This window comes from Natator depressus, chromosome 13, assembly GCF_965152275.1.
Source record: "Natator depressus isolate rNatDep1 chromosome 13, rNatDep2.hap1, whole genome shotgun sequence".
Lineage (NCBI taxonomy): Eukaryota > Metazoa > Chordata > Testudines > Cheloniidae > Natator > Natator depressus.
The window spans coordinates 40,985,017-41,006,771 of NC_134246.1; the positions used below are offsets into that span (position 1 = coordinate 40,985,017).

The window sequence follows — 21,755 nt, forward strand, 5'->3', positions numbered from 1 at the left end:
TTCAAGCAGAATGGGATTTGCTAACGAGTTAGACAATAAATTATTTTTCCCAGTAATATTTGTGGCCAGGTGCAAGGACGGTGTTTTACTGTCTAGCTATCGATCTTTCAAGATATTGTCCTTGCAGCTGGAGTGAGACGGGTTTTTTGGTTTCTTTGGGCCATGCCTTTTACTGGGCTTCTGATTTCTCTCCGAAGAGGATTTTTCTTAGACCTTTTCCAAAGTTTCAAATCTCAACTAGTCGCCTAGGTAAATAGTTAGGTGCGCAGATACCTTGGTAAATTTTGCCCCAAATATTTTAGTGAACTCTACTCTTCTCTGCTCGCCCCTCGCCCCTCCTCCACATGGAAGCACATCCCACATTCCCCCACCCCCACCCCCCGCCCGCCTACACACACAGCCCCAAATACGGTATTTATCGTACAGGGGCAGCCGCTGGTTGTCACAGTGTGTCTCTCAGAGCACAGTGATACACCGCTGCGTCTGCCAGCCTCGCTCTGCGTAGGGCCAGGGTGCTGGACTTTCTGTCCCCAGAGATGTGCAAGGCTCCCTCGGGGTCGGGGCTATCAATGGTTCCCCGGAATCCAGAAACTATAAATTCGGGTCCTCTGTTCGGGAACTGCCGGTACCAAAATATGTATTCACTGGCAGTGACTGAGGGGTGAGAGCAGCTGAGGTTCAGTTCCGCTCCCTCCAAACCTTCTGCGAAGCCCGGCTGCTGGATGTCGGCTCTCCCCGGGGCCACTAGGAGAGGAAACCAGAAAGAGAATTAAGTCAGCGGACATGAAGCGTCTTCGGGGCTCTGTGGGTTCATTCCCTGTCCCCTGCGCTCACCCTGCTCTTGTGGCCGTCACGGGTGTTTACAAGAGCTAGGGAGAGAGGATGACGGAACACAGAGGCGAAGGGTGGATGGTCAGGTCAGACTGAGAGAGAGAAAGTCGGGGTGTGTGTTGGGGCAGATGGAGCTAGACAGAGAAAGAGAGAAATGGAGAAAGAGAGAGAGGTGGGGAAACGGGAACCTCACTCAGAACAAAAATCAGCACAATCCCTGAGCCCGGGATCGTTCCCATCTTCACGGCGGAATAGCTGCGTCCCAGCCCCTTCTCTCTGTCCGAGTCCTGTGCGAGTCCGCGGGAGGGAGGCTCCGCCCTTTCCCCGCAGCCACAAGCCAAAGAGAGACGGAGTGTGGGGAGTGGGGGGCCCCGAACAACCCGCGGAGATGCTACTGCTGGAACTCGAGCTGTGCGTGACCCTTGGGGCCTGCCCCATAACCCCCCCCCCCCCCCGCGTGTCTCTCTGCTGTTCTCTGCATCTGCCCTTCAGCTGGGGCTCCAAGACGGCTCACTGCGTCTGTCAGGGGCGGGCTCCGGCGGGGACAGGACAGCGTGGATTTAATGAAAAGCCGCGCGGTGAAATAGACCTTCTCGAGGCTGCTTTGTGCGGACGATTTGGCTTCCGTGCAGCGCCCTCCGGCGACCAAACGGGCTCTGGTGAGACACAGAGAGAAAGCGGCCGGTACAGTCACGTGCCCAGAGAGTTCATCCCCGCGGCAGAGCTCACGATGAAGTGCAAGAGGCGGGCGTTGCCAGGCGGTGACCTGAAATCCTGTTCCTTTTGACCGAATACTCGCTACATGGGGCCGGGGGTTGTTTTGCAGAATCTGGTTTGTTACACTTTCCCCAGCAATATCTGTGGTCACTTCACAGATGCAATTAGAGTCAAGGTTTATCTGTCTGTGGGTCCGTCTATCGACCCCCCATCACACAAACATCGAAGTCCCTGGGCCTGTGGTGGTTACTTTCCTGGTTTCGCCTTGAAACCTGCTTCATCTTTTTTTCTGAATTGGGTTGTCTTACAAGTCTGCCAAAACATCCAACTTTCTCACACTCACGGAGCAGCCAACCCCTGTCGGGTGTCCTAAGGAAGGAGAGATGAGTAGAACCTTATTTTAACAGACGAGGCTATTTCACATGGTTTGCCTGCAGGATTTCGTTGCTAATATACCAGGGTGCCGGGGGACATTATAAAAATGATGATGGATGGATGGATAGATAGATGGGTATATATGGAGAAGGGTGGATGGGTATGTATGGGGACGGATGCATAGATAGATGGGTATGTACGGGGCAGGATGGATGGGTATACATGGGGCAGGATGGATGGGTATATATTGAGAAGGATGGCTAGATAGATGGGTATGTTTGGGGCGGATGGATAGATAGATCGGTATGTATGGAGAAGGAAGGATGGGTATGTATGGGGCGGATGCATAGATAGATGGGTATGTATGGGGCAGGATGGATGGGTATATATGGGGAAGGATGAATAGATAACTGGGTAGAATAAACCAATGAAGGTTCCATGTGACAGGGAAACTCCCAGCGTCCCCCAAAATACATTGACGTCAATATGAGTCTGTCCTTTGCCTTAAGCTGTTTCTGGCGCAGGCCCTAGATTCGGATTTCCCAAGGAGCCTGGGGGAGTTAGGCGCCCAAATACCGCTGAACTTCGTCTGTCTCTCGACTTCTTTGGAACCCACCCCGCTTAAATGTTCTCTTCCTCCTTTCTGGCTTCTTAGTTTGCCCTTCTCCTCTCTCTTGTCTCCCTCCCCACGGACACACACTAGCACCCAGCCCTGGAGTAGGGGATTTATTGTACGGGGGCCGCCCCTGGCTGTCCCACTGTGTCTCTCCGAGCACAGTAATACACCGCTGCGTCTGCCAGCCGCACCCTGCGCAGGGCGAAGGTACTGTTTTCTTTATCCTTGGAGATGTGCAAAGTTCCCTCTGGGTCGGGGCTGTGAGCGGTTTCCCTGAATCCAGTCACTATAAATTCGGGTCCTCGGTTTGGAAACTGCCGGTACCAGTCTATATTATCACTGCTGGCTGAGGGGTGAGAGCAGGTGAGGTTCAGTTCAGCTCCCTCCAAAGCTTCTGCTGAGACCGGCTGCCGGATCTCGGCTCTGCCTGGGGCATCTGGGAAAGAAAACCAGACAGGGAATTAAGTTCGTGGGTATTAAATGTCTAAGGAACATTAGGGGTAAATTGCCTCTCCCCGAACCCCATCCTTCCTGGGACTGCCATGCCTGTTTAAAACAGCTAGGACGAGGGAATGCAGCAGGGGAGAGAGCGGGACAGGGGTGTATCGGGTTAGGTGGATGGATGTTGGAAACACGAGATCTTACTCAAAACAAGAAGCAGCACAACCGGTGATCCCCAGATTTTTCCCATCCTCCGAAAACTCTGGGTGTCTCTGCTCTTCTGCAAGGATCAGCCCCTTGTCTCTCTCTCCAGCCCCGAAGACATTCACGGGGACAGAAGCTCGGTCCTTTTTTCCTACAGCTGCAAACCCAAGGGAGAGAAACGCATGCAATGATGATGCTGCTGGATGTTGGGATGGGTCACTCCTGGTGCCAATCACATAAACCTCTCTCTCAGTGTCTCTGCTTGGCAACTGTCCTGTGTCTGCCAGGAGGCGGGCTCAGAGGGATGACATGGGAGGTAGACAGCATGAAAAAGCCCAGGAGTGAAATAGACCCATGGGTCAGCGTGTCTACACGGATCGCTCCTGCTTGGACTGCAGCGCCCTCGACCGGGAAACTGTAGAAGTGTTCAACACAAAACCTCTCTCTCTCTCTCTCTCTCTCTCTCTCTCTCTCTCTCTCTCACACACACACACACACACACACACACACACACACTCTTTCCCAAGAGAGTTCGTCTCTGCAGCATACACGGATGATTTGCAAAAAGCGGGTGTTTTCAGGTACTCCCAGTGAAGTACTAATTTACCCTGAATTCCCGCTAAATTGTGGGAAATTATTAGAGCAGAATGGGATTGATGAATTAATTAATTAGGCATTAAATTGGAGGGTTTTCCGATAATATTTGTGGGCCCCGAAGCAAGAAAAAGACAGTGTTGTACTGTCTAGTTATCGATCTTTCAAGATATTGTCCTTGGAGCTGCAGAAAGATCAGGTTTGGGGGTTTGTTTGTGCCATGGTTTAACCTTTTACTGTGCTTCAGATTTCTCTCCGAAGAGGATTTTCTTAGACCTTTACCAAAGTATCAGATCTTACAGTCGCCTACGTGCACAGACGACTAGTGATGTGGTACTTTGGAAAACTTCTAAGAGAGTCCCTTTCGGAGAGAATGAAGAAGAACGATAAAGGAAGGGATAAAACCATGGAAGTAAATAAACCCTTTCAAGACACCTGTAAGCGCGATAGATAGATAGATAGATAGATAGATAGATAGATAGATAGATAGATAGATAGATAGATAGATAGATAGATGCAGTGTATGGGGATAGATAGAAGGGGTGTATGGGGATGGATAGATGGAGGCGCTATATGGGGGTAAACAGATATTATCGATCTATGTCACCCTCCTTGTCTTGTATCTGTGGGGTGGCCACACAGGTTACTGGAAAAGACGATTTGCACACCGATTGGCTAGTAAAGCAGAATGTGATTTAATAATTTCCCGCTATGTGGCGCGAATTCGGAATGAATTGGTAAGATTTCACTGCACAAAGAACTCCTGCCTTGTGCAAGTGGCCAATGAATTCTGCAGAGGCGGACTCCTTTGGGGAATGTTAACAGAGACAGTTTTCTGGTTTCACCTGCTAGGAGCTCCGCCGGTCTCCCGCCAGGAGCCGCTGCAGTACAAGCAAAAATGGTCCCTACACAGACATAATGACATCCCTTGGTCTCTGCTGCTTCGCCTGGCTTTTCATGAAGTCGGGTTCTCCTGCCCCCGCCTCCTGCCAGACGCAGTGCACAGAGAGACAGGCTGGGGCTGGGGGCGGGGGGTTATGCTGTTACCGGACCCCTCCCCGTCACTCGCACCTCCAGCTCCAGCAGAAGCGTCAGTGCCTGGTATTTAGCCCTCACCACTCCGGGTAAGCAAGCTCCGGATAACACTGCAGCTGGTAGCTATAGGAAAAGGGCATTTCCACAGGGGCAAGGCAGAGACACCAGGGGCTGACCCTGGTGAGGAGCAGAGACACCGAGATTCCCCTGTGACCATGGCACCAATGCTGGGCTCAGCGGTTGGGCAGATTTTTGTTCCGAGTAAGATTACACATTTTCCAGTCTCTCTCCCTCCCCCCTTCTGCATTCTCCCTTCTTAGCTCTTTTAAGCACACCTGGCAGTCACAAGGAAAGGGTGGGGGTTGGCGACAGGCAGTTAACCCATTAATAAAACCCTTAGGAGCTTCACGGCCCACTAATTAAATAGTTCGGCGCACAGAGACGTTTTTGTAAATTTCGCCCTAAAGGTTTTATTTCTCTCATTTTGTTCCCCCGGTCGCCCCACTCCCCGGCATCTACTGAAGCCTACCCCACCTTCTGCTCACACCACCCAAACACACCCACACCGGGGAGTGAGATATCTATTGAAGGGCGCAGCCCCTGGCTGTCCCGAGCACAGAAATACACCGCAGCGTCTCCCAGCCTCACACGGCGCAGGGCCAGGGTGCTGGACACTCTCTGTCGGCGGAGATGTGCGGGGCTCTCGCCGGCTCGGGGGTCTTAGTGGTTTCCTTGTATCCGCTAACTACAAACTCGGGTCCCGGGTTCGGGAGCTGCCGGTACCAGACTTGTGCTGTCACTCGCCTTGGTGGCGGGGTGGGAACAGGTGAGAGTCAGCTCGGCTCCAGCCAAAGCTTGTGTGGAGCCCGGTTGCTGGATCTCGGCCCTGCCCGTGGCCACTAGGAGCGAAAGCCAGCAAGAGAATTGATTCAGTGGGCGTGAAACTTCCGGCGGACCCTAGGAGTAAATCGCCTTTCGCCAGCCACCATCCAGTGACTGCCCCGGGAGTTTAGAAGGGCGGGGGGAGAATGCAGGGGGAAAGGAGAGAGAGGTGCGGCTGGACTGAAAGAGAGGACAAGAGGACGGAGTGTATGATAGAGAGGGTGCGTATCTGGTGAGATGCAGGGTGGGGTAGAGGAGGGGGGTGTCAGGGTGAGATCGAGGGTGGGGTCGAGGAGAGGGGTGTCAGGGTGAGATGCAGGGTGGGGTCGAGGAGGGGGGTGTCAGGGTGAGATCGAGGGTGGGGTCGAGGAGGGGGGTGTCAGGGTGAGATCGAGAGTGGGGTAGAGGGGGTGCCATGGTGAAGTGGAGGGGTGGGGTAGAGGAGACAGGGTATGTCGCGGCTGGATGGAGGGGGCGTGGGGTAGAAGATGGGGTGACACGTTCAGATGGGGGTGTGGGGTAGAGGGAGGAGTAACATGCTGAGATGGAGGCAGAGATGGGGACATCGAATTTTATTCACTGAAAACAACCACCAGCAGCAACGTCTCTAACCCCGGGCTCGCAGCCACCATCCTGCCAGCCGTGTGGCCGAGGTGTCGAAAGCCACGCTGGCCTGTGGAAGCAGCTACAGCTCTGTGGGGGGGGGGGGGGGCGCTGCCCTTCTGCTCTGCCTCCAGCCCCCGGGAAAGTCAGAGAGAGAATATCCGGCCTTTCCTTTCAGCGCGCGGCAATCCAGACAGCGCGGGGGACCGCAAACCACAGGCCACGACCCCCGGCTCCTCCCTTTCTCCCCCTCGCCCTGGGCTTGGTCACCGCCAGCAGGGACACAGGTTAACTCCCGCCTCCGCGGTGCAGCCCGGCCGAACAACGACATCGCTCCCTCGTTTACTTCCAGCGCGCGCCAGACGGTGGGGAGCTGTTCACGCGTAATGAGATTTGCTGGTGACTCGGCCGATAAACCAGCTCCCCCAGCAACCTTAGTGCCGATGTTGCTGTCTGCCTCCTCTGTGGAGTGTGTGTGTGTGTGTTTGTTTGACAGACTGTATCGGTGTAATGGTAATTTTGTTTCATGCTATTCCGTATAATGTCTAAAAAAGGTGAAGCCCTCGATTGGATCAAGCCGGTGAAGCCCAGAGCTAGCCGGTGACCAGAGAGATCTGATCCAAGTTCTGTGGTTGCGCTATTCCTCCCTTCCCCTCCCAGACCCCGGTGCCCGCCTTCCCGCTGCTCTGCACAGACCCTGCCTGGTTTTTGCTCAGCTCCCTGCCGGTCCGTGTCACTGTGTCGCTCGCGGCGCAGTAATAGGTCCCGGAATCGCTCACTTCGCTGGCCGGTTTCCACAGGTGGAAGGATTTATGCTTTTTCTCGTGGGTGGCATCGAACCCTTTTCTGATCCCTTCATCCGAGTCCTCCCTTCCCAGGTCCCTCAGGAAGAGCCGGGGGGGCTGGCTGGGGAACTGCACGTACCAGAAGACGGCATACACTGCGGCATCATCATAGCTACAATTGAGCCTCAAACCTTCTCCCTCGGACACGGTCATGGGGCCTTGCGTCTGCATCACCGACACTCCAGTGGCCCCTTCTGGAGGGGAAAAAATAAATCCTCGTTGGCGTGAAGGATGTGACAGCTGAGATTTTTTCAAAACCACCCAAGGGATTCTGGCGCATCGTGCGTAGATTCAAGTCAGGCGAATTTTAAAAATTTCAGACGCTCACTGAATGTAGGGCATTTAGGGCCGTAAAAGGAGAGAGAGAGGGAAGGAGAGATTGAGCGAGAGAGATGCTGCCATGGGAAGGAAGACTGGATGGATGGATGGATAGTGGAAATAGAGAGGTGTGGATAGACAGAGAAAAAAGAGTGAGATTATTTTAACTGGCAATTTTGTATATTTAGAGGACAAGAGATCAGGGGGAGAAACATTCAGAAATAGGAAATCCGACTCACTGAATACTAAAGTCATCGCAACCAGCGAGAACTGGATTGTTAACATCCTCTCGGGGTCTCTGCTCCTCCTCTGACGGGAGCTTCCTCGCTCCTCTCTGACCAGCCCCACGAGTTGTCCGCTTTCTCCTTTTCTTGCAGCTGCAAACCAACGCTGGCTCTCCTGAGGGCCGGAGATTTAAAAGCAGGGAAGCCGTGCTTCCGCGGGAGCTGGGGTGGTGAGCGCCTCCCGCTGCCAATTTACCCCCTCCCCGCTTTCTGTTTGATCGTAGCTGCCTTCAGGATTTCCTCGCCGCCTCTGCGAGGAGGCAGGTGGCCTCACGAATGAAGAGCCAGCGGGGTGAAATAGCTCCGTGTGTCATCATGTCTATACAGGAGACATTCCTGCTGGTTCCGCAGTGCCCTCTGCCGGGCAACTCGGTGAACTGCTGAGAGGGATACAGGGGAGCTGAAAAATTGCATTCCTGTAATTACAGGTTTCAGAGGAGCGGCCGTGTTAGTCTGTATCCGCAAAAAGAACAAGAGGACTTGTGGCACCTTAGAGAGTAACCAATTTATTTGAGCATAAGCTTTCGTGAGCTACAGCTCACTTCATCGGATGCATGTAGCTCACGAAAGCTTATGCTCAAATAAATCTGTTAGTCTCTAAGGTGCCACAAGTCCTCCTTTTCTTATTACTGTAATTATTTCAGAAGATCTTTTCCAAGAGTTTCTTTGTGGTTGCTATAAAATGGGCTAATATAATTCATTTGGAATTATGTTTTTTTTTAATTTAATTTCTTAAGCAATAGGCATTTATCCTCCTATAACATGTCTTTTAAAAAGAATTCTATCTCTGTATTTTAGGGGTTTATCTTGTTTCTGCTCACCAGCGTAGTATGGGAATGTCTTCCACACGTTATTGATAGCAGCAGCAAAGTCCTTAGCGGGCTTCAGGGAGTCTCTGGCTTTTGCCATGTTAAGTGTGAACGTTCTGCTTGGAGGGTTAGAGTTTTTGAATGTATTAATTTACTTTCTGTTTGTTTCGTATTCATTTGTTGTAGGGAAGTTGATAATGATTAATAATAATATAATAGCAGAAGAATAATTTTGGTTGGGTGGGTGGTGGGGCTGGATAGAAGAGGGTCACTCTTGTGTTATTCTTAAAGGCCCTTTTTGAGAGCCATAAACAGAATAAAGGGGTGAAACTGGTCCCTCACTCACATCAGTGTACTAGCTCCAGAGTCACTCATGCAGTACCGGAGCTACTCTGGAATTACATCACTGAAGGTGGAACTACACTCTTGGAGATTTGGGGTTCAAGTTGCAAAAGTGCCTTCATGACTTAAAGGATTAAAGTACCATTTTCCAAAGAGACTTTGGACCAAATTTTTAAAGATGTCATTGTTAACTGTGTGAAACCTTGTTAGGCCCTGAGTAAAAACCTTGCTCAAATTGATGTGTGAAACTGTCCTTCACTTAAGGTAGTTGTAAGAAATGTTTACAGGGGATCACACCTAAAACAAAGTCTAATAGAATCTGCCCAAGTTGGGAGTGGGGTTCCAATGAGTATTGGACTTTTCAGCTTGGAAAAGAGATGACTAAGGGGGATATGATAGAGGTCTATAAAATCATGACTGGTGTAGAGAAAGTAGATGAGGAAGTGCTATTTACTCCTTCTCATAACACAAGAACTGAAATTAATAGGCAGTAGGTTTAAAACAAACAAAAGGAAGTCTTTCTTCACACAATGCACAGCCAACCCATGGAACTCTTTGCCAGAGGATGTTGTGAAGGCCAAGACTATAACAGGGTTCAAAAAAGAAATAGATACATTCATGGAGGATAGGTCCATCAATGGCTATTAGCCAGGATGGGCAGGGATGGTGTCCCTAGCCTCTGTTTGCCAGAAGCTGGGAATGGGCGACAGGGAATCGATCACTTGATGATCACCTGTTCTGTTCATTCCCTCTGGGGCACCTGGCATTGGCCACTGTCAGAAGACAGGATACTGAGCTAGATGGACCTTTGGTCTGACCTAGTCTGGCCATTCTTATGTTCTTGCCAAGCCTGCAAATCCTGCACCTTGGCAGGGGGTTAGATTAGAAGCCCCCTGCTAACCCTGTGAGACTAATTTCTCCTCCCAACAGATACATCCACAGGGCCCCAGACTTTGACCAGATGCTCCGGTCAAAACAGTATTTGGGAACCTCAAGACTCAGACGTGGATGCCTCATGGGATTTCCAAATGCAGCTAGCCCCTAACTTCCAGGGAAGCCAATGGGAGCTGGGGGCTTTTGAAAATCCTTCTAGGCACCTGTTCGTTCTCTGGGCACCTAAGTACCTCCGCAAATCTAGCTCCAGGTGCCTCTCTGTATCTTTAGGTCCCTAAATACCTTTGCAAATCTGACCCTTCATAGAATCATAAAATTGTGGGACTGGAAGGGACCTCAAGAGGTCATCTAGTCCAGTGCCCTCCACTCATGGCAAGACTAAGCATTATCTAGACCATCCCTGACAGGTGTTTGTCTAACCTGCTCTGAAAAATCTCCAATGATGCAGATTCCACAACCTCCCTGGGAAATTTATTCCAGTGCTTAACCACCCTGACAGTTAGGAAGTTTTTCCTAATGTCCAACCTAAACCTCCCTTGCTGCAATTTAAGCCCATTGCTCCTTGTCCTAGCCTCAGAGGTTAAGGAGAACAATTTTTCTCCCTTCTCCTTGTAACAACGTTTTAGGTACTTGAAAACCATTATCATGTCCCCTCTCAGCCTTCTCTTTTTCAAACTAAACAGCACCACCCCCCCTTTTTTTTTTCAATCTTCTCTCATAGGTCATATTTTCTAGACCTTTAATCACTTTTTGTTGCTCTTCTCTAGACATTTCATTGGAAGACAATAGCAATTAGGGTTCTAAGTGTCTGAGACTTTGGATACAATCATGAACTTCTCCATGGTGTTTTTAAAAGCTGAGAATTTCAAAAGAGCCTAAGGGAGTTGGGCACTTATTTCTCCATGGGGTACCCTGGGTCTCCAGCCCCTTTGAGGATCCCAGGTTGTAAATGGATTCTCTGTGTGAGGTCCCTGCCCAGGACTCCCAGGGATTCTCTACACTACCAAGTTTTGTCGATGTCATCATGAAAAAATCGACAAAAGCAAAGGCACCAAAGCGTGTCTAGATTTCCTCCGTCTGTCGACAGATCATGTCCACATTCGGGGCACCATTGTCAACAGCATGAGCAACGCACTGTGCATATGAATCCCACAGCGCCTGGTGACACCATCTGCCCGTAGGTGTTGTGGGAAGGCAGAAATGGAGAACGGCACATCCTGGGACGTGCAAAATGTCCCATCATGCTCTGCTTTGTGTCCCAGCCCTCCAAGGGTTTCCGGCTTCCTTTCACACCATTTTTCCAACTGTCACAAGTCTTTCTAGTGCGCGCCAGCGTCTGCAGTGAGAGAGGATGGATCCCGCGCTTCTCTCCTATGCACTGTCAGCTGCCATAAGGACACTGCGCATGGCAGCACAGTTACTCGTTAAGTTAATGACAGAGGACAGCTCGCAGGCACCCGAGTGTGATATGGACGGCAGCAACTTATCAGTGCTTTTGGCATTCACAGAGCAGCTGCATACGGTAGACCGTCGCTTTTGGGCTAGGGAAACAAGCACTGGTTGGTGGGATCGCATTGTCATGCAGGTGTGGGATGAAGACCAGTGGGTACAGAACTTTAGGATGCATAAAGCACCTACCTGGAGCTCTGTGCTGAGCTGTCCCCGACCTGCGGCGCAAGGACACCAGGCTGAGAGCTGCCCTTTCCGTAGAGAAGCGTGTTGCAATAGCTGTGTGGAAGCTGGCGAATTCAAACTGCTACCGGTCAGTTGCAAAAGAATTTGGAGTGGGAAAGTCCACTGTTGGGGCTGTATTACTTCAAGTCTACAGGGCAATAAATCATATCCTGCTATGGAGGACCGTGACTCTGGGAAATGTGCATGAAATAGTGGATGGCTTTCCAGAGATGGGTTTCCCTAACTGTGACGGGCCGATTGATGGCACATACATTCCAATTTTAGCCACAGACCACCTTGCCTCAGAGTACATCAATAGGAAGGGATACTTCTCCATGGTGTTGCAGGTGCTTGTGGATCACCTTGGGCATTTCACGGACATCAGTGAAGGCTGGTCTGGAAAGGTGCCTGACGCACGCACCTTCAGGAACAGTAGTCTGTACAGAAAGCTGCAGGCGGGGACTTTCTTTCCAGACCACAAGATCACAGTGGGGGATGTGGAAATGCCCATCGTAATCCTGGGAGTCCAACCTTACCCCTTACAGCCCTGGCTCATGAAACCTTACACCGGGCACCTGTCCAGCAGCAAGGAGCATTTTAACAACAGGCTGAGCAGGTGCTGCATGGCAGTCGAATGTGCCTTTGGCTGTTGGAAAGCTCGCTTGAGGTGTCTCAATGGCAGGCTAGACCTTACCAAGGATAATATTCCCATGGTCATAGCTGCAGGCTGCACTTTGCATACTCTGTGTGAATCTAAGGGTGAAAGGTTTGCTCGGGTGTGGAGCACTGAGGCAGAGCGCTTGGCTGCACTGTTTGAGCAGCCAGCTGCTAGGGCTGGCAGAGGAGCCCAGAGGGCTGCTATTAGCATCAGAGAGGCTTTGAGGAACCACTTTGACAGTGAAGGGCACTAACACATGTCTGCTTTGGAGTTGCTTCCCTGGTGCATCCATGTACAGTTTTGGGGCCCAAGATGCATTCAACAAAATGCTTTAGAAGCCTGCTCCCGAGAGTGAATTGATTGCTATACGTTTTTGTAGAACACAGAATAAAAACGCTTTAAATATCTTAGCCTTTATTTATTGTTAAAAAGGGTAAAACCTCACAACTGTGTGTAGCTCCAGCGATCATTGTCCAAGCTGTGAGAGGGGGTGGGGCGATGGGGAACCCAGGAGGGCTGTGGAGTGAAGAGGAAGGTGTGGGCACGGGGTGGGGGGGGTTGGCAAAGACTTGTCCATGTGCACATGCTGCAGTGGAGGTCGACCAGGGATCTGCTCAGTCTGCAGCTGGATCAAAGACTTGAGCATCCCGGCCTGACCCTCCATCACTTGTATCATTCGCTGAGTTGCTTCCCTAGCAAACGCTCCATTCTCTTTTCTGTCCTCACTGTTGGCTTCCCAGCACTCTTTGCGTTCCCTAGTCTGTCTCTCATCATGCTGCAGCATCTCTATGAACTTGTCTTCTTTGCTGCATCTCAAATTCTTCTTGATCTTCCGAAGCCGGTCGGCAGGAGTGCGTGGTGTGTTCCTCAAGGACTCAGCTGCTGTGGACAATGCACAGATGAGGGACTGTTACATTCCAGCGAACGACTGAAACAATCCATTGCAACTGACATACTACACTGATTATGGTGAGAGATTGTGTCACACACTCTCAAAGAAACTGAGGAACCGCCTGATCAACATCCTCTACAGCAAACAGGAGAAGATCAAGAATGAGCTCTCAAAACTGGAGACTCTCATACAAAACCAGCCTTCCACACAAACTTCCACGTGGCTGGACTTTACAAAATCTAGACAAACCATTTACAATGCAAACTTTACTTCTCTACACAGGAAAAAGGGCAGTAAACTATCTAAACTCCTACATGCCACAAGGGGCTACAACAGTGGTACCTTTAATTCACCCAACAATATTGGTAATCTATCCAACCACACACTTAGCCCAACAGAAGAGTCTGTCCTATCTCGGGGACTCCCTTTTTGCCCTACCACCCCCATGCACATGATACAGTTCTGATGTGATCTGAAAGCCTACTTTCTCCAACTCCAACTCAAGGAATATTTTCAACACACCACTGAACAGCGCACTGGCCCACAGGAACCCTCCTATCAACACTACAAGAAGAAACATTCTGTGTGGATTCCTCCTGATGGTTGAAATGACAGACTGGACTTCTACAGAGGTTTTTAAGGTCAGGCTTGACAAAGCCCTGGCTGCGATGATTTAGTTGGGGATTAATCCTGCTTTGAGCAGGGGGTTGGACTAGATGACCTCCTGAGGTCCCTTCCAACCCTGATATTCTATGATTCTATGATACATAGAGTGCTTCTGCAGATGTGCACAGGCTGAAATTGTGAACAAACAGCATCACTTGTCCCATAACCTCAGCCGTAAAGAACGCAATGCTATCCACAGCCTCAGAAACAACTCTGACATTAAAATCAAAGGGACTGACAAAGGAGGTGCTGTAGTGATCATGAACAGGTCGGATTATGAACAAGAGGCTGCCAGGCAACTCTCCAACACCACATTCTACAGGCCACTATCCTCCGATCCTACTGAAGTGGGGTCTTTGGGAAAGGGGTGGAGTGGGGGCAGGGCTGGGGTGGAGCGGAGCAGGGGCTGAAGCAGCACGCAGCTGCATAGGGCACCAGGAAATTTCGTCCCCCAAATTTCCTGGTGCCCTACACAGCTGCGTACTTTGCATATGGGTAGGGACGGCGCAGCAAAGAAGACATGTTCAGAGAGGTGCAGCAGCATGATGAGAGACAGACCAGGGAATACAAAGAGTGCTGGGAAGCCAAAAGTCAGGTGTCAGGGTTCCCTCCCCACTCTGAACTCTGGGGTACAGATGTGGGGACCCGCATGAAGGACACCCTAAATTTATATTCCACCAGCTTAGGTTAAAAACTTCCCCAAGGCACAAATTCCTTTCCTTGGATGGTTTTGTTGCCACCACCAAGTGATTTAAACAAACATTCAGGGAGGGGCCACTTGGAGCCCTATCCCCCCCCAAAAAAAATATCCCCCAAACCGCTTCACCCGCTTTCCTGGGGAGACTTGAGAATAATATACCAACTGATAGGTTAACAAAGTGAGCACAGACCAAATTCCTGGGTTTTAGGACACTAAAAATCAATCAGGTTCTTAAAAGAAGAACTGTATTATAAAGAAAAAAGTAAAAGAATCACATCTGCAAAATCAGGATGGAAGGTAAGTTTACAGCGTAATAAAAGATTTAAAACACAGAGGACTCCCCTCTGGACTTAACTTTACAGTTACAAAAAACAGGAATAAAACTCCCTCTTAGCATAGGGAAAATTCACAAGCTAAAACAAAAGTCAATCTAATCCATTTCCTTGCTATTACTTACAATTTCTGTAATTTTATATGTATCATCTCAGTAGGAGCTGGACTACTTGCTTGGTCTCTCTCTTTGTCTCAAGGGGGAACACACAGAGAGCACAAACAAAAACCTTCCATGCCCCCCTCCCCCAGATTTGAAAGTATCTTCTTTTCTCATTGGTCCTTCTGGTCAGGTGCCAACTAGGTTATTTGAGCTTCTTAACCACTTACAGGTAAAGGAGGGATTTTATGCTACCCTTAGCTGTATGTTTATGACATCAGGACAGAAAAGAGAACGCAGCATTTGCTAGGGAAGTGACTCAGCGAATGATACAACTGATGGAGGGTCAGGCCGGGATGCTCAAGTCTTTGATCCAGCTGCAGACTGAGCAGGTCCGGGGTCGACCTCTACTGCAGCACGTGCACGTGCACTAGTCTTTGCCAACCCCCCCTCATGTCCACATGTTCCTTTTCCCTCCACAGCCCTCCTGGGTTTCCCCATCGCCCCACCCCCTCTCACAGCTTGGACAATGATCGCTGGAGCGACACACACTTGGGAGGTTTTACCCTTTTTAACAATACATAAAGGCTAAGATATATAATGGCACAGCGTTTTTATTCTGTGTTCTACAAAAGCTGACAGCAATCCATCCACTCCCGGGAACAGGCTTCTAAAGCATTTTGTTGCATGGATCTTGGGCCCCAAAACTGTACATGGATTCACCAGGGAAGCAACTCCAAAGCAGACATGTGATAGTGCCCCTCATTGTCAAAGTGGTTCCTCAAAGCCTCTCTGATGTTCATAGCAGCCCTCTGGGCTCCTCTGACAGCCCTAGCAGCTGGCTGCTCAAACAGTGCAGCCAAGCACTCTGCCTCGGTGCTCCACACCCGAGCAAACCTTTCACCCTTAGATTCACACAGATTATGCAAAGTGCAGCCTGCGGCTATGACCATGGGAATATTATCCTTGGTAAGGTCTAGCCTGCCATTGAGACACCTCGAGTGAGCTTTCCAACAGCCAAAGGCACATTCGACTGCCATGCAGCACCTGCTCAGCCTGTTGTTAAAATGCTCCTCGCTGTTGGCCAGATACCTGGTGTAAGGTTTCATGAGCCAGGGCTGTAAGGGGTAAGGTGGGACTCCCAGGATTATGATGGGCATTTCCACATCCCCCACTGTGATCTTGTGGTCTGGAAAGAAAGTCCCCGCCTGCAGCTTTCTGTACAGACTACTGTTCCTGAAGGTGCGTGCGTCAGGCACCTTTCCAGACCAGCCTTCACTGATGTCCGTGAAACGCCCAAGGTGATCCACAAGCACCTGCAACACCATGGAGAAGTATCCCTTCCTATTGATGTATTCTGAGGCAAGGTGGTCTGTGGCTAAAATTGGAATGTATGTGCCATCAATCGGCCCGTCACAGTTAGGGAAACCCATCTCTGGAAAGCCATCCACTATTTCATGCACATTTCCCAGAGTCACGGTCCTCCATAGCAGGATATGATTTATTGCCCTGTAGACTTGAAGTAATACAGCCCCAACAGTGGACTTTCCCACTCCAAATTGATTTGCAACTGACCGGTAGCGGTTTGAATTCGCCAGCTTCCACACAGCGATTGCAACCCGCTTCTCTACGGAAAGGGCAGCTCTCAGCCTGGTGTCCTTGCGCCGCAGGTCGGGGACAGCTCAGCACAGAGCTCCAGGAAGGTGCATCCTAAGGTTCTGTACCCGCTGGTCTTCATCCCACACCTGCATGACAATGCGATCCCACCCATCAGTGCTTGTTTCCCTAGCCCAAAAAGCAACGGTCTACCGTATGCAGCTGCTCTGTGAATGCCAAAAGCACTGATAAGTTGCTGCCGTCCATATCACACTCGGGTGCCTGCGGGTTGTCCTCTGTCATTAACTTAACGAGTAACTGTGCTGCCATGCGCAGTGTCCTTATGGCAGCTGACAGCGCATAGGAGAGAAGCGCGGGATCCATCCTCTCTCACTGCAGATGCTGGCGCGCACTAGAAAGACTGACCGCTGGAAAAATGGTGCGAAAGGAAGCCGGAAACCCTTGGAGGGCTGGGACAGAAAGCAGTGCATGATGGGACATTTTGCACGTCCCAGGATATGCCGTTCTCCATTTCTGCCTTCCCACAACACCTACGGGCAGATGGTGTCACCAGGCGCTGTGGGATTCATACGCACAGTGCATTGCTCAGACTGCTGACAATGGTGCCCCGAATGTGGACATGATCTGTCGACAGACGGAGAAAATCTAGACACGCTTTGGTGCCTTTGCTTTTGTCGATTTTTTCATGATGACATCGACAAAACTTGGTAGTGTAGAGAAGCCCTCGCAGGGGTGGAACTTTATTGTCACCAAAATTGAGTGTTTTTTTTCCGACAAAGTCCCGTTGCAGGGCAGTGTGTACGCTCTCGCTATTTTGCTGCCAAAAGGCAGTTTTGTTGACAAAACTTGGCAGTGTAGACAAGCCCGCAGACTCGGGGAGGTTTTTGTTCAGCTCGCCCTGCATTTCCTCTCGCTGTGCCTCTCACGGCGCAGTAATGCACCCCTGAGTCCTCCACCGCCACCTTGGTGATGCGCAGCGCGGCGGACCGGCCGGAGGGGTCAATGGACAGTTCAAACCGCTCCGACGTCTCCGCGGAGTTGTAGCCAGAGATCACAGCTCGAGGGGTAGCTCCGGGGCGCTGATAGTACCAAAAAATTCTCTCGTAGCCAGCGACACTGTGGTTACAGGGGAGGTCAGCCCTGCCCCCCGCCAGGAAAAGCAGCGCAGCAGGCTGAGAAACCTTCCCGTCCACCGCTCCGCCTGGGAATAAAATAAAACCACAGCATGAAAAATCCCCCAGACACAGACAGGGAAACTGGCAGCAGCAGAAGCAGCAGCGTGAAGTGTCGCCGAGAAGGACACCTGGACACAGGTGAAAATTGATAAATTAAGGGGGGAATAATGCCCAGAAATGCCACGTGGGAATCTGACTCACTGGAAACAAGGAGCAGCGCAGTCATGGAGACCAGGGTTTGAAGCATCCTCTCAATGAAGATTCGGTGTCTCTGCGCTTCTGCAAGAGGAGCAGCTCCGTTTTCTCTCCACTCAGGCACCCCCAGCCCCCAGCAATGTTAAAAGAAATTAATTAAGCTCTTCTCGCAGAGGGAAGCCGGCCTCTGTCTTCTGAGGGCTGAAGGAATCCGGGAACGCTGCTTCCGCTCCGAATTAAATTGTGACTTTTTGTGTCAAGCACCAAACCTCTCTGTGCTTGGTTGGTAGCTGCCTTTGCGCTGAGCTGCTAAAAAGTCTCGCAGGGTCCGGGACTGGAGGGGTTGGGGTGAGGCTTAACGGAGGAAGTGGAGAGAAAAAAACTGGATTTATAGACCAACCAGAAAGTGGTCTCAGTTCTGGAGAGCCCCCTCCCGGGTTCTTGTCTGAACGGCACAGGGATACGGGGGAGCAGAAAACTTTGTTCTGGCTTTCATGGGCGGGGGGGGAGGGGGGGTTAGTTTTGTTTGTTTCTTGTTGCTAATGAAACGTGGATGACCTTATAGCTTTGAAGCCAGAGATATTTTGCATTCGGCTCCCTTAAGGGAAGGTGGTTTCCCTCTGATTATGTTTAGAAATGAACTTTCCTTGAGAAAGTATCCCGTGGGAAAAAAAGAAAAGAAAATGAATTCGTGTCTCGGATTTCTTGTAATCTAGTCACCACAATGAACACATGTGGAGTGACTCCGGATTTACGCTGATCTTCACACAGCTGTCCCAGGATCTGAAGGCCTGGGTTCCAGTCCCCTGGTCCTCACGATATGGCCCCGTTGATTCCACTAGAGCTGTTTTCATTTATAACAGGTCAGGATCTGTCCCTTTGGCTGCCATGGAATTACGCTGCTTTAAACCACCTGGGGAACTGCCCCTGCATCTCCTCCCCTAAGCTGCCTGTCAGAGACTGAGGGTTTTTGCCCTGAGCCCAGCTCTGCCTGTGTCACTGTGCATCCACCGCGCAGAGGTAGCTGCCTGAGTCCCCCAGCTGGGAGTCGGTGATGTGCAGAGAGCTGCGTTTCCCACTTTCCAGGCGCTCGCCTATGAACCGCCCCACAGTGACATTGTTATTAGAGCTTGTGGTCAACAGGTGAGTCGGCCCTTGCCCAGGCAGCTGCTGGTACCAGTAGAAGATTTGGTAAGCGCTGGTGAAAGAGCAGGACAGTGTGGAGACCTCCCCTTCCCCTGCAATCAGCCACTCGGGGCTCTGAACCACTTGGGCTTCACAGAGGGAGACTGCAGGGAAACAAAATAATAGCAGGTAAAATAAAGAATATGAGAGTGTTACATTGTCTGTTTATCTATGGATCTAACTATCTAGCCTTCCCTCTGCAGCCTCCATCCATCATTCTATTGTTCCATGCCCAATATCTATTTCTACATGTCTATATATCAATACAGATAGATATAGATCTTTCCATCTACATCTCTATATTTCTCTCTGCTCTCGTCCCGAATCTTAAAAAGCAGGACAAGAAATGCTAACAAATAACTCCAACGCAATATTACTATTCAAATAGATCAGATGCTGAATTATGGCCCATTGGCAGACCTTTCTCTCCTGACTTGTGCAGTAGCTCTTTAGATAGATCGATAGATAGATGGATAGATAGATAGAGGCGGTATATGGGGATGGATGGATAGATAGATCGATAGATAGATCCCTACTGACAGAGCCATGAAGAAAGGCTAAGAGATCTTGTCCCTCACTGACTTCCAAGATTCTGCATCTTTTTACCCTTTAGAACGAGAAAATATTTGTTTCACTCACACAGAAAAACAAAGGTGAGGAGAAGGCTCCACAGAGCAGCTCCACTCTCTGAGGCCATGGTGAGCTCCGTTTCTTCTCTCCCTTGCAGATGCAGATACCGAAGCAGACTCAATCCACGGAGGGTCTGAAGGAGCCCAGTGGAAACGAGAATTTTTGGTCCCTTCAGGTTTCAGCCTTCTCAAGGGGAAGGATTCTCCGCCTATAGAGGCTGCTGTTTCATTGTGTGCCCCGGGGAGGAACAGCAGCTCTGTGAACTGGGCTGGGCTGGGTACATTGAGGACAGCCCAGACCTCAGGCTGTGGGAATTAACCAGGGTCTGCAGGGGAGGAGTGTGAGCCCTCTAGCGCCATCTGCTGCCCTGGGACAGAGAGGGGATGGGAAGAAGTTCTTTGCTTCAGAGGAATCCCAGCTGAAGGATCACGAGAATGATACGGAAGCAAACACCGTTTCATTCCCCATTTTCTACACTGATTTACACCTGCTGGGGATATGGCTACATTGGCTCCAATGGACCACTGCCAATTTACAAGAGCTGAGGATCTGTCCCTTAAAAACTCAGAGAATTGGTAAGTAAGATCCCCTGGTAAGCAAGTCTATAGGAAAAAGAGAGCAGGAGAGTTGGCAGTTTTTCTAGAGGGATATTATTATGGCCACAAGAGCAAACTATCCCAATGTATAGGAAAGTTCGGAAGTATGGCCAGGAATCGTGGCCAATGAGAGCTGCGGGGGTGGAGGCTGCATGCCAGGGCAGCAGCATGGGCCACGCAGAGCCACTTGTTCCCCTCCACACACACAACAAAGGGGAGCTGCCCCAGGTAAGTGACCCTCAACCCAACCCCCTAACCCAACCCTGAGCCCTCTCCCACACCCTAATTCCCTCTCAGACCCCACACCCCAACCCTGAGCCCCTACCCTGAGCCCAAGCCCTGAGCCTGCTCCAGCACCCTAAATCCCTTCTAGATGGTAGACCCCCACAGCAAAACCCCGAGCCCCCTCCCAAACCCTAACTTTTGCCTAGAACCCAGACCCCAACCCTGAGCCCCCTCTCGCACCCTAACTCCCTCCCAGACCCCGCACTCCCACCCCAACCTCCTACCCTGAGCCCCCTCCCACACTCCAAACCCCTTGGCCGCAGCCTGGAGCCACCTCCTGCATCCCTAAGGCCTCATCCCCAGCCCCACCGTAAAGCCTGCACCCCCAGTTGGATCCCTCACCCCTCCCACACCCACCCTCCTGTCTCAGTCTTCTCCCACATACTGAACCCCGCATTTTTGGCCCTACCCTGGAGCCGAGGGGCCCCACAAAATCTAATAGCCCCAGGACCCCAGAAGAGTTAATCCAGCCCTCGAAGGAGTACTGCAGAAAAGGATCTAGGGGTTGTAGTGGATCGCAAACTAAATATTAGTCAGCATTGTAATATTGTTGCAAAAAAAGTGAACATCATTCTGTGACTCAAGTATTGCGACCAGATTAGGGCACCAGACTTCAGGAAAAATGTGAATAAAGCCCAGGGGGCAGAAACAAAAAATTATTAAAGGTCTAGAACACATGATCTATGAGGGAAAAGAGGAAAAAACTACATGTTTCATCTGGAGAAGAGAAGGAAGGGAGACATGATAACAGCCTTCAAGTAGGTAAAAGGTTGTTTTAAAGAAGAAGGTGATAAATTGTTCTCCTTAACCGCTGAGGACAGGACAAGAAGTAATGAGCTTAAATTGCAGCAAGGGAGATTTAGTTTAGACGTTAGGAAAAGCCCCCTGTCAGGGTGGTTAAGCACTGGAATAAATTGCCTATGCAAGTTGTGGAATCTCCATCACTGGGGATTTTTAAGACCAGGTTAGACAAACACCTGTCAGGGACGGTCTAGATAATACTTACTCCTGCTTCAGTGCAGAAGCCTGACCTATATAACCTATCAGTGTCCCTTCCAGTTCTAATTTCTATGATTCTGTGATTGACTTCCATGGAGTAATGTTGCTTTACACCGTCTGAGGATCTGTCCCTGCATTTCCTGCCCTAAGCTGACTCTCAGAAGATGAGAGTTTTTGCCATGAGCCCAGCTCCGCCTGTGTCACTGTGCTCTCACTGCACAGAGGTAGCTGCCTGAGTCCCCCAGCTGGGAGTCGCTGATGTG

General features: G+C 50.5%; 1 protein-coding gene across 1 annotated transcript; it reads right to left on the reverse strand.

The window, feature by feature from the left end:
* Positions 1 to 2,837: 2,837 nt before the first annotated feature.
* LOC141997186 (uncharacterized) lies at positions 2,838 to 17,849 on the reverse strand. Its single transcript, XM_074969451.1, has 5 exons — positions 17,804 to 17,849; positions 17,354 to 17,628; positions 7,701 to 7,860; positions 6,995 to 7,337; positions 2,838 to 2,975 (listed from the first exon to the last, which is right to left on the reverse strand). Exons 1-5 carry the CDS (start codon positions 17,847 to 17,849, stop codon positions 2,915 to 2,917), a joined length of 885 nt encoding a protein of 294 aa, XP_074825552.1. The 3' UTR covers positions 2,838 to 2,914.
* Positions 17,850 to 21,755: the final 3,906 nt, after the last annotated feature.

Coding starts and splice junctions, on each gene's coding strand:
- LOC141997186 (XM_074969451.1), bottom strand. CDS start 17,849: ATGCTTCAAACCCTGGTCTCCATGACTGCGCTGCTCCTTGTTTCCA. Junction 17,629..17,803: donor TGCGCTGCTCCTTGTTTCCA/GTGAGTCAGATT, acceptor TTTTATTCCCAG/GCGGAGCGGTGGACGGGAAG. Junction 7,861..17,353: donor CAGGGGTGCATTACTGCGCC/GTGAGAGGCACA, acceptor TCCGGCCCTCAG/GAGAGCCAGCGTTGGTTTGC.